The sequence below is a fragment of the Pleurodeles waltl genome, chromosome 7 (genome assembly GCF_031143425.1).
Source record: "Pleurodeles waltl isolate 20211129_DDA chromosome 7, aPleWal1.hap1.20221129, whole genome shotgun sequence".
In the NCBI taxonomy this organism is placed as follows: domain Eukaryota; kingdom Metazoa; phylum Chordata; class Amphibia; order Caudata; family Salamandridae; genus Pleurodeles; species Pleurodeles waltl.
This window is the reverse complement of record NC_090446.1, coordinates 311927862-311941867: the sequence shown is the minus strand read 5'-3', so window position 1 is coordinate 311941867 and position 14006 is coordinate 311927862. Positions and strand designations below refer to the sequence as shown.

Genomic DNA, 14006 nt, shown 5'->3' with positions numbered 1-14006 from the left:
AAACATCTTCATATTGCCAATGTTGAGATTTGTTTTTAACTAAGTAATGAAACACAAAAAGGACCCAGCCCACGTACATCAATGGCACCCCATGGCACGCTGTTTCAACAAAGCATTGTTCCCGGAAAGAAAAATGATTGATCTCCAGGGTTAATTTGGTCCTTATAATCACCAGACCATCTCCATTCAAAACGTATGGAAACAATCAGAGTAGGAAAAGCCACTGATAGCAAGGCAGCCAACTCACGCAGCCCCGTCCACATCCATCTTAGCATGTTCTAGCCATTAGTCCTCAGTTCCAGAATACGCAGCTATGAACCTCTCAACCACAAAAGGAGCTGCATGGACTACTTCAACCAATGCAACCTGCAGGCAACAATTCATGTAGGTCTTCTGTGTCTTAAAAAAATCTGGGTGCTTTACAGTCTCCTCTGTCCAATTTTTAAACTAGTCCAAATATCAATAACGTTGTGAGTTAGTTTTTACATGGAAAAGATCAGAGATGTAGTAAGTGACCATGGCACTGATTTAATGGTTGATAGAGGGTTCAGAATACACAGGAACATATCCAAAGTTGCATTCCATTCTTACAACACTCAGCACTATGATACTATTAGCTCTGTATACACACTTAAGTATCGTAAGTACATAAATAATGTATTGAACAAATGTATTATATATTGAACCTAGAATCTTCAGGGCTTCGGAGGTATTTGACAAACAGTTTGTCAATGGGTGAGGACCAGCCAATAATGCTAGAACAAAAATGTTATTGCATTGTGTATTCAATTCGCAGCAAGACATCAGAGCATTAAACATTAACCAAGGAGATTTGCTGCCTTTTGGCCATAAAAAAAAATGAAAATGAAAAATCATTTCTAAGCTTGCTAGGCAGAAAGAAAGGGGAATTATGAAAATCAGAATTAAAATAGGTAGTAAATGGCTTGGGCATGCCTGTCAAATGCACAATAAAATCAAAATTACTTACTACTGACCTGCGACAGAGTACTTCCCTGCGCGATTACTCAAACAGACCAATTATTTGGCTACATATAAACACCTTAGCAAGCAAGTATCAAGATATTTTCTAAAAAAACGTTGAGGGCAATCACCTATTACAGTGGTAAAAAAGGTTTCCTTCTTGAGCTAGGCACATGAGCTTGAGCGCGGCCAAGAACAGAAATCTACCCCAAATTTGATTTTTCCCAACCCACTGGTCTAAATACCTACAACAAGACTTGTTACTGTACAGGAGGATGGGGAGGTTTAAGTTACAGAATACCAGTATGTTTATCACCTGAGCCTACAATATTTGAAAGGAAAACTAACGAGTCATTGGGAATAGAAGGGACAAGCCTAGAAAATATGTGGCTGTTCCAAAAAGCCATTAAAATGCCTATCTGGGAACCCGAGGCTGGAACAGGTAGGTAACAATAAAGACAAAGCATTGTAAGAACATGCCCAATTCTTAGTTTAACATTTTCAGGTTAATGGAATTTACTTTTGAAAAAGCTAGACTGCACAAGAACAAATGGCCTGGAGAAAGGTTCCCCTGTAAGGCACCTTGATCTAGAAAAATAGCTTTGAGAGTGGATGCTGCTTAAAAATGTTACAGGCTGGCAGTGGAACAGGCTAAAATAGGAATCATGCATTCTGAAGATCTGGCTTCACTCACCAGACAGGGCACAATGTGAAAGAAACATAACAGAGAAAACAATGTTGCTGGTCAACCAGCGAAAAGGGGTTTGGAGAAAAAGTTCTTAAAATAGTGTTAACTCTCACCCAGTACTGTCATTTTTTGCAGTACTTCTCTTAGGACGTGGTAAGGACAGCCTAAGCTTGATCTGACAATCACTACAATGTGCTAGCAGTGAACTCTTACAATTGTAAAAAGCTGCCTAGAGGATAGTGATATACTAGGAAAATTCATTACAGAGCATCCGCAAAAGGATATGGATGTTGAGAGCAGGGCACAGGCATCTTCATCAGTGAAAGTGCCTCAGATTGCTTCTCTGTGGTAATGCTGCAGGATCTTCAGTCTTTAGGCTACCACTTGAGTACAAAGGAATGAAAGTCACCACAACTTTACAGCTATCCAGGGTAGTAGCAAAACCTACAGAGCTAGTTATAATAATCCACCCCACCTAGGGATAGTTGCTCAAAATACTCCTTGCTGGTTCTACTTGCAAATGAAGGGAACTGGAAGAGCACTGGCCCAGTGGTGCACTATACGATCTAAACAGCCTAGCAGTTAACTCTGATTTCTGGAATCAGCAGCCCCATGTCATAGGACCATCTGATTCTCCTACCACCCCAGGTTCTAAGGATGCAAGATCAGTAGAAGACAAGATGGGAGTTACCAGCAGACCAATGGTTAACTATTTCTGTGATCCTGTTTGAAGTAACCAGCTATCTAAGTTCTGGAAGTAAAGCCGGTGGGACATGGCCAATAAAGAAATTAACTTTTCCTTTTTTCTTTTCTTGTTACAGGATGGCTTTATGGCTGCAGTAGATCAGACGTCATGAAGGATGAATATAGTTTGTCAGTGGTAGGCACCTCTAAATCAATGCCTCGAACGCCTCTCAGTCTGCACTCCAACATGTCTACTAATTTAAAACATCCCCAAAGTGAACCCATGTGCTTTACACAAATTCAGGTCAGTCCCACTGCAGTGGGGGCTACAGGGAGGAAAGGCAATACTTTTTTTTTTTTTTTTTTTTTTTTTTTTTTTAAATGGAACACCGGCTGTTCTTACATGATCAGCTAACCACATCCCAGATAAGATGCAACTAAAGAAAACAACATATAGTTCCAAAATGGTTAACCAGAAGAGAACACCATAAGAAGGTAAAAATGCTCTTAATCAAATTAACAAAGATCCCTGACAAAGGGTCTACCATTCAGCAACAAAGCACAAATCTCTGAAAAGGATTTGGCCCAGGAAACATCAACCTCACTGTGACCAGTTCTCGCTGAAGCTTTTCAGTCATCCTCCTGTTAACAGCGAGAACATTTGTCTAATCTAGTGTTTTCGATTAAGGAGTAAAACTACTCTCAAAGGCTGGCAGCAGTGCACACAAATTGCATTATCCACAGCAATAATCCACTTTTGTTTGATCAGACTCAGTACTACAGTAAGTATTTGGTGCATGAAAAGAAGAGGAACACACTTGTTTATCAGACTCTTGAGGAAATTTAAAGCATGCCTCTATCAAACTAGCAAGATATGAATATTTAGAATTCTCGAATCAATTCCAGACCACGTAAAAATCAGCTAAAGCAAATTCTTACAAATAGTTTATTTTTTAAATTGAAGTAAATAAATACCTTAGCCCAAAAAATAAATAAATAAACTTGTGTAAATGCTCCACTATCATTCTGAAGTTAGTGACTGATAGATGGCGTAACGGAGGAAAAGTTGTTGCAGAGAAAAAACAACAAGGATATAGGCTGGCAAAAGATTATGTGGGGACCATAGCTTACCAAATGTCTGGGCAATATACTCTTTGCCAATATGCTTCTAGTTCAACCGAAGGCTGTACAAAGTTGCTTGGAAATGCACTGAATTATAGAGCTGCACGGTTAAAAAAAAAAAAAAAACAACAGAGCAACAAGACAAACGCTACTGACAGCTAGATTAACCATCTGCTTGATTTGGTGTCAAAACCAATAGTTTCACCTTTTGATCTTCTTCTTTGGTCCATGGTCCCTTCACCAGATCTGGATTGAGAACCCTTGTCCATCGATGCTGACACTGCTGGTCACTTCGGTTCTAGGAAAGAGCATACCGTTTTTCAACTAACATCATAAACAAAGATTTATGAAAGGATATTACAAAAGCAATTGTTCATACATATTAAAATCATACCCGAAGCAACATTACTCAAGCTGGGTTTTGTTATTATTAAACATTTATCAGCAAACAGAAGCCTTGTATATAGTTCTGCCCCCCCATGCCCCAATTAGCCATCAACTATCCTGGCCTAGTTAACCTATGGCCTTTCTGCCACGTATAGTTCAATCAAGTTTATGCGTAATGAGATGGCTGGATAGGTACGGTGTAGGATGGAAGAGCCTGGACTATGGGTACTGAAAGGAGAACCACAACTAAGAGTACCTGCTTAACCACAAGGGTAATTTCCTTGCTCTTTCATTCTGGCCATATCCCTTTTCGAAGTGGCTGTCTGACTCCAAAGGCTTCAAATGCTTGTAATTCATAAAAGCCTATGTAGACCAAGCAGAGAACACTTTGAAATTTGATATTTCACTAATGACCTAAATCCTGCATAGACTTTGCTATTTACATCCTCAGATCAAAGTACAGTTCAGGAGTATCATTTCTTATGGTGAAAATTTGGAGACAGCAACCTCTGAGAGACTCTAATGAGAGAACCAAGAAGGAGGCCTGAATCAAGTCACGGAGTCATGCTTGTTTAGATATCATCTAAGGAGGCCTTTAAAGGTTGAAGGCATTTTTAAAAGCCTCAAGTCAATCTCAGTCATAAAGCCATTGTATTTCCTTGTTAGACATATCACAATCCCTTTAAAAGGGACAAGGGGTAAGCAGGAGTTTCTGGGCCCAACCACAGGGTTTGAGACCTTTTATTCCTTATGTCCAACCTACTATGGATTCTGAACAAGTGGGCCAAAAACCCATTCAGTATTGGAACAGGTGAAAGTGGTACCCTGGATGTGTACAAACCTGAGGTATTCTAATAACTACAGATAGTAAGTGTTTTTGTGAAACTCTGGAAAATTTATTAGGGGGCACACTGTGTCTGTCCTAGATCTGTAAAGCCTGAATCCTCAGCACTCGCTTCCTAGATGCCTACCATGGTACAGGGGGGGGCTGTTCACGGGCTCACAACTTGAAATACAAGCAATAGCAGTGATAGATTATTACCCAGCCTAATACTCAGTTTTACGAACAAAAATATTTGTATTTTTACCCCTATCAGCAAAAAGGTCTTATTGGTCTTACAGCATCTGCACGATCGGAGTATCTGGAGTTCCTGAGCGCGCCCCTCTGTGGGCACTGGAGTGGCATGGTCTAGGTGAGCTCACTGTATGCTGCCATATGGGCTGCACTAAATGATCCCCAAAGGGCCAATGGGCTCATACTCAATCGGCAAAGGGTTGGCTACAGTTCACTTTCCGGCACACCCTCCTGGCATACAGGGGCTCCGATGCTCACTGCACATGGACTCTGGCATGATCAGCACAGCAATATCCACAGCGGCCCTCTCCAGGCATATGGGGGTTGGCAACTTTGTTCAGCACACGGGCAACGGCCAAATACATGAAGCAGCTGTTTCCTCATCCCTTGCTCAGGAAATTCACTTGACAAGATTCTACACCGGACCTAGCTACCTCCAACACTTCTGTCTTCCTCACAGGGAGCATTAGTCTATTGTTTGGGGGGTGAGAACCTTAAGAGTTGCTGATTCAAAACACAACCTAAACAGAAACACTCACCAAAGAATGCATTTTCTGAGAAGGTGGGCTCCACCCAAGACATTCAGCACCACCCACAGAACTTAAGATGCCTCATACTGCATTAACATTCAAAGGAAAAACTAGTTACTCTACTGTGAGAGAAGGAGGGACTTGGGATACGCCATTGAAGAAAGGGATAGAAGGGACAGAGATAGCAGAGGCTGCAGGAACTATTGCTTTTTATAAAGATAACTTCACCAGTGTAAACAAAGCATTTTAGCTAGTCACACGTTATTATAATTATGAGACTTCAAGGGCAAAACAACCAGGTTGGCTCTATCCATCATGTAACATCCAGAAAGTGATGAAACTCCAAGCAAATCCTCACGATTAAGTGAATGGGTACGAAACCAATTGGAGAAATATGTGGCGCTACAACCGTAGCTACTGAAGAGCACATTAAGGAGAGGAAAATAAAAGTTAGCTCACAAACAAATATATTGTGCCATTATCCATGTAACAGGGTCAGTCTGCAAGGCGGAAACAAAACCTCCCCAAGGAGGGCCAAATGTAAAGGATTTACCAATGACAAAAGATTTTTTAAAGGCAAGCCCATGAACGAGTGATAGTGATGGTCATGCGGTGGGCATGGTTAAAAGCCCACCATACCTACAACAGGTCAAAGAGCTTGTATGCTCGACCTGAAAAGAAAGTGATCTTATGACTTAGACCACGTTTGTGCTACATCAAAATTCAAAAAATAAAAATACACATGCACAAAAACACTATAGTAGCTCTTGCTGCTCAGCCCACAAGCCAGCATAGTCCAAACTGAAAACTAATCTCACTTTGTAAATCTGTAAATAATATTTAGGGGCACTTAACTCACTTAAGGGAATGCACTTTCTACTAAAGAAAATTAAAACAAGTGTTAAAGTTTCCTATGCTTGCTGTGGCAAAGCATGCTTTTAATTATTAACAAAAATGGGTCACACCACATTGTACTAGTTGCACAATGAGCCAAGACAGAACAATCAAATCCAAAATCTTTTTTTTCCAGTTACCATTGAAAAGCAGACTCTCCATTCCAAATGGAATTTAATCAGGCGGAGCCCAAATCTGGAGGCTGTTCCGATTTGGTGCATAAGTCCATAACATTTGTAGATGGAGCTTGCATGGGCTCTGGCCTCCCCCAAAACAGTATATATGATCAGTATACTTAACCTACCGATATGTTCTTAGTACATGGAACAAAGAGTAAGCAGGGCTAGTACGTTTAAATGTCACCAGTGGACTGCAGCACTTGTTTTCCCACAGTCACAGCTATGGTGGAACAAAAAGGCTCTAGGTCTGCCACTGCATAACGGCAACACAACCAGATGATGGACTGAGTTCTGACACTTATGGAACACTAAAAAAAACCACCCGGTCATCTGGGTTAAATCCATTGTTCTTTAGCTCACTATGCCACCTCAGTTTGGACCCAGCCATATGCAAATCAGTCTTGACCCTGTTCCCCATTGGAACAGTCAAGCCCGAATTGCCAAGAAAGGTCCTCTCGGAACTGGAAACAGGCATCCTGGGACCGGGTTTGGGGTACTACTCCTCATCAGCCAGGCTAGCTTGAATCCAGTGGGACAGTGAGCAAGGGACCCACGGCTGGGCATACCCTTGCCACTTAGGTCGGACATAGCAACACAACAAGATGACAGACGGAGTGCTGAAACTTTCCAAACACTTCACAGATCTGGATTAAATCCATTGTTCTTTAGCCCACCTGCGACCGAGTTGGACCCATCCATATGCAAATTAGTCTTGACCCTGTACCCCTCACCAGCCATGTTAGTTTGAATCCAGTGGCACAGTGAGCAAAGCTGATGAGGGGTGATACCCCAAAACTGGTATTAGGATGCTTGTTTCTGGTCCAGGGAGGACCCGGCCTGGCAGTTCAGGCTGGACAGTAGCCATGGGGAGTAGGCTCAATACTAATATGCATATGGCTGGGGCTAAACTAGAACCACATGGCTGGCAAAAAAACTGATGGATTAAACCCAGATCTGTGACTGAGAGTGGATGTTTGATTTGCTCCACATTCCGTCCATCATCTGCTCTTTTTGCAAATGCAGTATAACAGGGCAGTTTTTAAACCGTAAAACTCAACATGGCAAGAAAACCACGTGCCCTGACCTAAACCTTCCTTTTTACTATTTGTAAGTCACCCCTAAGGCAGGCGTTAGTAGCTTAGAAGGAAGGGTGCCCGATATTAAAAAGAACACTAAATATCCTGACAGTGAAAACTAGAAATTGTCATTTTCACTGGTAGTTCCACCAGCTAACATAGAGTTTCACTAGCCACCTTGCTAAGTGCTAATTTCCATTTAGGACCACCAAAGTTATAAATTTGATCGTTAAACTCACTGCTGAGATCAGATTCAAGGTAATTTTTAAAATAACAGTGAATTAAGAAAATCACTACTTCGTTGCCCAAACCTCTGATTGCCCTATCTACAGCATATTATCACCCGAAACCTGTTGCAAAACCGGTTTTCCAGGAAGAGTGTTCACTATGCAGGGTGCATGCTAGGGGTATGCCTAGAGATCCGCTTAGGGGCTCGTTCACGTTTCTTGCCCTTAACTGCAACCTCAGGGCAGCAAAGGGCATGGCAGACAGTGGAAGATCAAATTTACTATTCTAACTCCAGTCCCAGAATACTTGGAGAAAGAGCATCCCTCCTTAAATACTCCAGGAGACTTATTTACTATTGTAACTTTAGTACTGGAATATTTTGGGGAAAGTTATACATTTCCCCAAGTATTTTTAGGAAGGGTTGAAAATTAGTAATTTTTAATTGGAGAAAGAGAAGCCCTAAGGGAGCAGTTAAGGGCAAAAAGTGTGTGCCATCTTGGTTTGAAGTAGAGTAGGTTACCCTGGGATTATTTGGTGGCCAAAACCCACGGAAATTATGTAAAGTGGGAAGGGCTGCATCGTGGGAACTATTTGCTGCATTGGCTACGGAGTCCTTTCCTCCCACAATCATGAAGATACCATACAAGTGGCACCCCAGACACAGTCCTCAGATCACTATTGGACTGGAAGGAAGACTGAAGGAATACTGCTCTGGTGCTCCCTGGACCCAGCGACTATAGGCTGCACCAAAGACAGGACTGCAGCTGATGCACCCAAGGGACACACAGAGGACCGCGTTTGCTGTTGCCACTTGTGGAAAAAAATCTCCACTTGCACCAGGACTGAAGTAGTGGCTCCAACGGCTAATCGTCTAGGTGCCTGTTGAGCTAGAGGACCACCAAAAGCTAAGGCAAACTGCAGTTTGAGAGTCCAGCAACACCAAACTGCCAATAGAGGCTAAAGTGCCTGCCGGGTGACTGCATTCTGACATTCCCCCAAGTCCGTGGGACTCAGAACTAAAGTCAAAGTGGACCCTGATCTCCAGAAAGAAAAGGGCTACCTAACTGCTAATAACCATAAAAATCATGTCAAATTACACCAGGATACGTGCCAGCAGAACAACAAACTTGCATCACTTTTGTTGAATCCACCTGACGACCTCCCATACAACCCAGAGTCAGAAATGCGTTGTCAGGCATGCTCTACGACCTAGGCTGAAGCAACTGATTGGCAGCTCACAGTTGGGGGAAAACACCTAGCCTGTAGACAAACGCTCAAACAGGAAAAACCCAGATCGATCCCTCAGACAGGTAGCAAAGTCTTAGGAGATTGGCCCCAATAAAACACATTTGGCCGGAGGGGCTTTGCTTTCCCAAAACACCATAAAAGTCAGATGCCACATTAAGTTAGGAATACTCAGCTAATCAGAAAACAACACACACACAACACGCAATGATCACACTGTTTCCATGCCGGACATGTTACCTACTGGCCCTCATTTGGTCCACGTAAGGTCGAGATCCACCTGAACACTTTATCAGATGGCCAGATTTACGACACCGCTAGTCCTGGATTCCTTTCCACAAATAATGTATAGAATAGTTTTATAACCCTTCAACAGTTGTATAAAAGAATGCTCAAAACTCTAACTTTGTGAGACAGTCATCACACCCAGACTCTGTACTGCACTCTCCTGGCTGCTGCGTTTAATTAAACCGACTCTTACTGCTTTCTCAAACTCCTAGTCTTTCATTTCTTTACTGTAAATCGGCAGTCGAGAAATATTTTGGTGAGCCAGCTAGTAGAGATTAGTCCTCTGAGCCAGGACTGCAGCCAAACAAAGGAAGGGGACCCCACCCGTACGGATTCACATCTGGGCAATTGAGAGGTGAGCAGACACCGCAATTGACTGAACGACACCATCAGTGGTTAAGAGACATCTGAGCCTTAGTCCCAGCATTTGGCATATGGCAAACTAGGGCTGCACTTGGACTGCTGGGTGTGGTACAGATGGTATGCTTGACCCTGGGTTTGATATAGAGTTCCGCTTGAACCACTGTGGGAGATACAGATGGTACGCTTGATCCCAGTGTGTGACATAGGGCCGAGCCATCAGCGCTTTGTCCGCTGGGTGCGACACAGATGGTATCCGTATGGGCTCTGGGTGTGATATAGGGCCAACCCCTCATTTCTTTCTAAGTTTAAAAGGGTTTTCTCTGTTCTACCAGCCTCTTAAACACTGGTGGTGTCTGAAATAAGTGAGTGGTGTTATTCGCTTGGACCACTGAGCATAATCCAGATGGTACACGATGGCACTGGGTATGAAACGGGGTGCAATTTGAACATTAGGGAAAGATTTGGACCTTGAAGATTAGGTGTAGCTTGTGCTTGGCCAAGGAGGTCCTGCAGTTGTCAAGTTTTTCCTTCTGCTCCATGTGAATTGTTGCTATCTTTGTCCCCTGAGCCAATATTGACAGACTATCGGGCTCACCTGGTCCCAAGTACTGCACAGAGCCTCCCCTCGGCATCAGGTAGCATGTGCTAAGAGCGAGATTTTTGTTTTTTTTAGACAAACTCATTTTTTCACTGTCATTTTTCCTCTCTTCTCTCTTTACTTCTATTGTAGCTTTTAATTGATGCATTATTGATATAGTGGTGCTGATAAACTGTTGTAACTATATTTTTTTGTTGAAATGCTAGGTCTTGTTAATTTCTTTTTTAATGTGCGTATAAAGAAGTCACTATCTTTCTCTCACCCAAATATTTATTCTGTGTCTCCTAATCTGCTGCCAAAACAGGTTTAAAATGTTTTAAACTAACCATTGCACTTTCTTCCAGGTTGTGACCCTTCATATGCATTATTTTATGTACTGTGAAAAGTCTGTTTTATGCATCTCTGTCTAAAGTTGAGCTCATAGCTAGTAGTCATTGCCGGCACAATCCAGTTTACATATTTCCCTACGATCAGAGTAGAATTTAGGACTATTTAAAACTTAAGAAAGTCAGAACTGTACCAGTCCCCTCAAAAGGTTTCCAACCCATCATGGAGTCGCCGTTAAGCCACATGCAAACTAGAGTCCCCACACAGGTTAAAAAGTTAGATAACTGCCGCTGTGAATGGCATGCGCATACTAAGGCACACACGTCGCGTTCCCCTGGCCAGAGGGGGGTAAACCTTCAACATCAACATAACCGAGCACACAGAGGCACATTCATACCAAATTTGTAGGTGAAAGAAGGCTAAAAGAGAGGCACTGTTAGAACTATGGGCCATCTTCAAGGTGGCCCGACCTGCAATCACCCAGAATCCACAAGCAAGGTTTCTGCACCTACCCCACCATATGTAGATGCTCTCTCGGATGCCTGCCACCCCAGCCGTTCCTGCAGTAGGTTACACCAGTGCACCGGTTGTGAGGCCCAGACGGCTCCCTCCCTCGCTGGGCTGCAAGCGGGTAAATCCAGGGCAGGGAGGGGGGTGCTGGGGCACTAGTGCTAGGCAAGTGCTAGGGTTCCCCCAAGCTCGACACCCCGTCTGCCAAGCTCCGTCATTCAAACCGCAGCAGCTCAGGGAACATACACTCCAACTCATCCGGTAGAACGCTCGCAGGTGACTGGAATGTTCATAGCGGTCCTGGGCTGTGGACATCACCAGTGGGGGCGAGGAAAAAGTTGTAAGCCTTCCAGGGTCGACGTTCAGGAGGGAGCCACAGGGTACACTCCCCCAAAGTATGCCCAGCCAGCAGAAGAGATGACAGAAAGTTAGCTTGAGGTTAAGTTCCCACCAAGAAGAAGCATGCCCAGCACTGTGCGAAGGACGCAACCCAGGTGGGAGTTACAAGAAAGGTGCGGGTTGAGGAGAAAGAGAGAGCTTTTGCCTGGGAAGCACAAAGGGAGAACAAAACACTGCGTGCTCTCCTCGGGGATGGTGGAGCTAGGCCCCGGGTACCACTCGAAGAGAAGCCCAAAGTAGAACGAGAAGGGAGGCCCCCAAACCGCACCAGAACATCAGCGGAGGAGACTGCCGACCAAGAAATAAGATCAGAATAGCCTAGTCCAAACCCAATTAAGGCACAGGAGAAGCAAAATAGCACCATTATGCACGCACGAGAAGAGCAGGGACTAAGGCATCTGTCGCTTCACCTGATTGCGCAGGTCAGACAGACTGACCCCCCCCTAGAGAGATAGGGTCTAGAGAAGGCAAGACCTTTGTGCAACCATTTTGCCACTTGCTGGCCCACTGGACCGAAAAGGTCACTATTATAAACCCTGGCCAGAGGAGGGATCGTTCGAACCAGAAGACATGGCCGTCGCATAAGACTGCATCCAGCATAGACAGAGTAGATCCCAAATGGAACTTCCCCCTAGATGCAGCAATGCCTGAGAAGACGGGAGCACTAAGTTGATGAAAAACCAGGGGAGCCGCTGCAAGCCAAAATATGCCTGTTGTCACAGAAGGGCATGTCAGGGACCACGTATGTGCATTGGGCGCAGAAGGACAAAAGGCTCAGGACCAAACTACACCTATTGATGGACGGGGCAAGAAAATGTATCTCATGTTTGGAGAAAAACATAGCGGGAATAAACCTAGCAATACGTGATGTCGTGATTCTGCTCAGCAGCATCATCGGAGAGCAGACTAACATGATTTCCCCCCCCTGAGCCCGCATCCTAACAGCCATGCTGACTAATACTGAGCATGATGGGGCCACATTCAATTCATTCACATACCAGATATGAACAGACCTGGGGGAAATGTACCCTGACTGATCGGATATAGGACTGACGGTGGAGAGTATAAAGCCTGGGAAAACCATGACTATCTAGACAGAATGAGGGAACGATGGGACAAGACAAGACAGCGATGGACCGACACCGGCCCCCAGGTTGCATTATTTTACAACATCCTCAGAAAAAGGCTGCCCAATGAACTACAGAGTGGATTGATCAGCATAGTAGGATTAGACACATCCAGACCCGCATATTACATTACTATAGATAAAAAAAGGAAAAGGAGAGGAAAAAGCAGGAGCAAACCCATTGTGACACTGCTGAGCTGGTCTAACAAATTTAAAAAGTTCACCTTCGAGGGGGCCTGTTTGGCCACAAGCGTGCAAACGGCACCACTCTTGAACGGAACTCCACCTCAGGACCCCAAATTGTTTCCCACACAGTCCTAATGGCAGCAGTCCGGGAGTCTGGCAACCACCAGACCTCAGAGAGCTACTACTGCCACAGAATGGGCCACATGGCCGACCGATGCCCCTTAAATGCGTATCATGAACAGAGAGGGATAAGCCTGGGCTAGTCCCCTCAGAATCCCCCATCCACAAAACCAAGCCCAGGCTAACCCAAATGCATCTTACATTCAGCAGACAGGAAACTCATACCGGGCAGAACCAGAGCCACAGCAGGGAGGGATGACTGTCTGGGAAGGCAATGCTTTTACACAATCACAAAACATTAACAAGCCATAAGTTCAAACTCCCAATGATTTTACATTCACCTCATACTCGCTTCAAAACCCATTTCAACAATAAAGACCAGTGAGACAACATTAGGAGAAAACTCACGCCTTTACTTGTGTTCTGGAAAAACTCAGGGCAGCCGCACATTTTCTCGAATGGGAATCTGCACTAGAATATGCCATTCGGCTGCCTACAGGAGACTAGGCCCCACTCTGCTACTAAGCCTCCAGGGTGGGGTTGACTGGCCATACACCAGGGCAAGGGCAGCCCGACGATGGGGGAGGGCGGCCTCCAACCAGCACATAAAAACAAGCACCCACATCCCTATCCAAGTCCGATTGGGATGGGTTCCAAGAACCAGATCAAATGGTCCCCATTCAAGGGCACTTAGCCCAGGGCATAGGTTCCCTTGTGGTGAGCAGTCCTAACTGCAGAGCCTCCAGACCACTGGAGACCCCTTTTTAGAACGAAGCGATGTTCCAGTGTTGGGAGCCAGGTTTTCTGCACACCTGGGATAATGAAGACCATTTAAATCTCCAAAACACGCCCAAAATCAGACTGATAGTGAAGCATCATATGGCACGAAGTCAGTAGGAAAATTCAATCATCATCCCAGCTCTTTACCCAAAGCTGGCAAATCTTGATGAGTCCTAATCAGGCACTTGACTCCCATTGAAGCAAATGCTCTGTCTCCTCC

General features: G+C 44.3%; 1 protein-coding gene across 9 annotated transcripts in view; it reads right to left on the bottom strand.

Annotated features, from left to right (window-relative positions):
• Positions 1-14006, bottom strand: part of MYBL2 (MYB proto-oncogene like 2) — a 337297-nt gene that overhangs the window by 182584 nt on the left and 140707 nt on the right. For all 9 annotated transcript variants that reach the window (XM_069243766.1, XM_069243761.1, XM_069243768.1 and 6 more), the window contains one exon: positions 3681-3773. In XM_069243766.1, coding sequence (XP_069099867.1) covers positions 3681-3773 — 93 coding nt within the window. The remainder of the gene's footprint in view (positions 1-3680; positions 3774-14006) is intronic.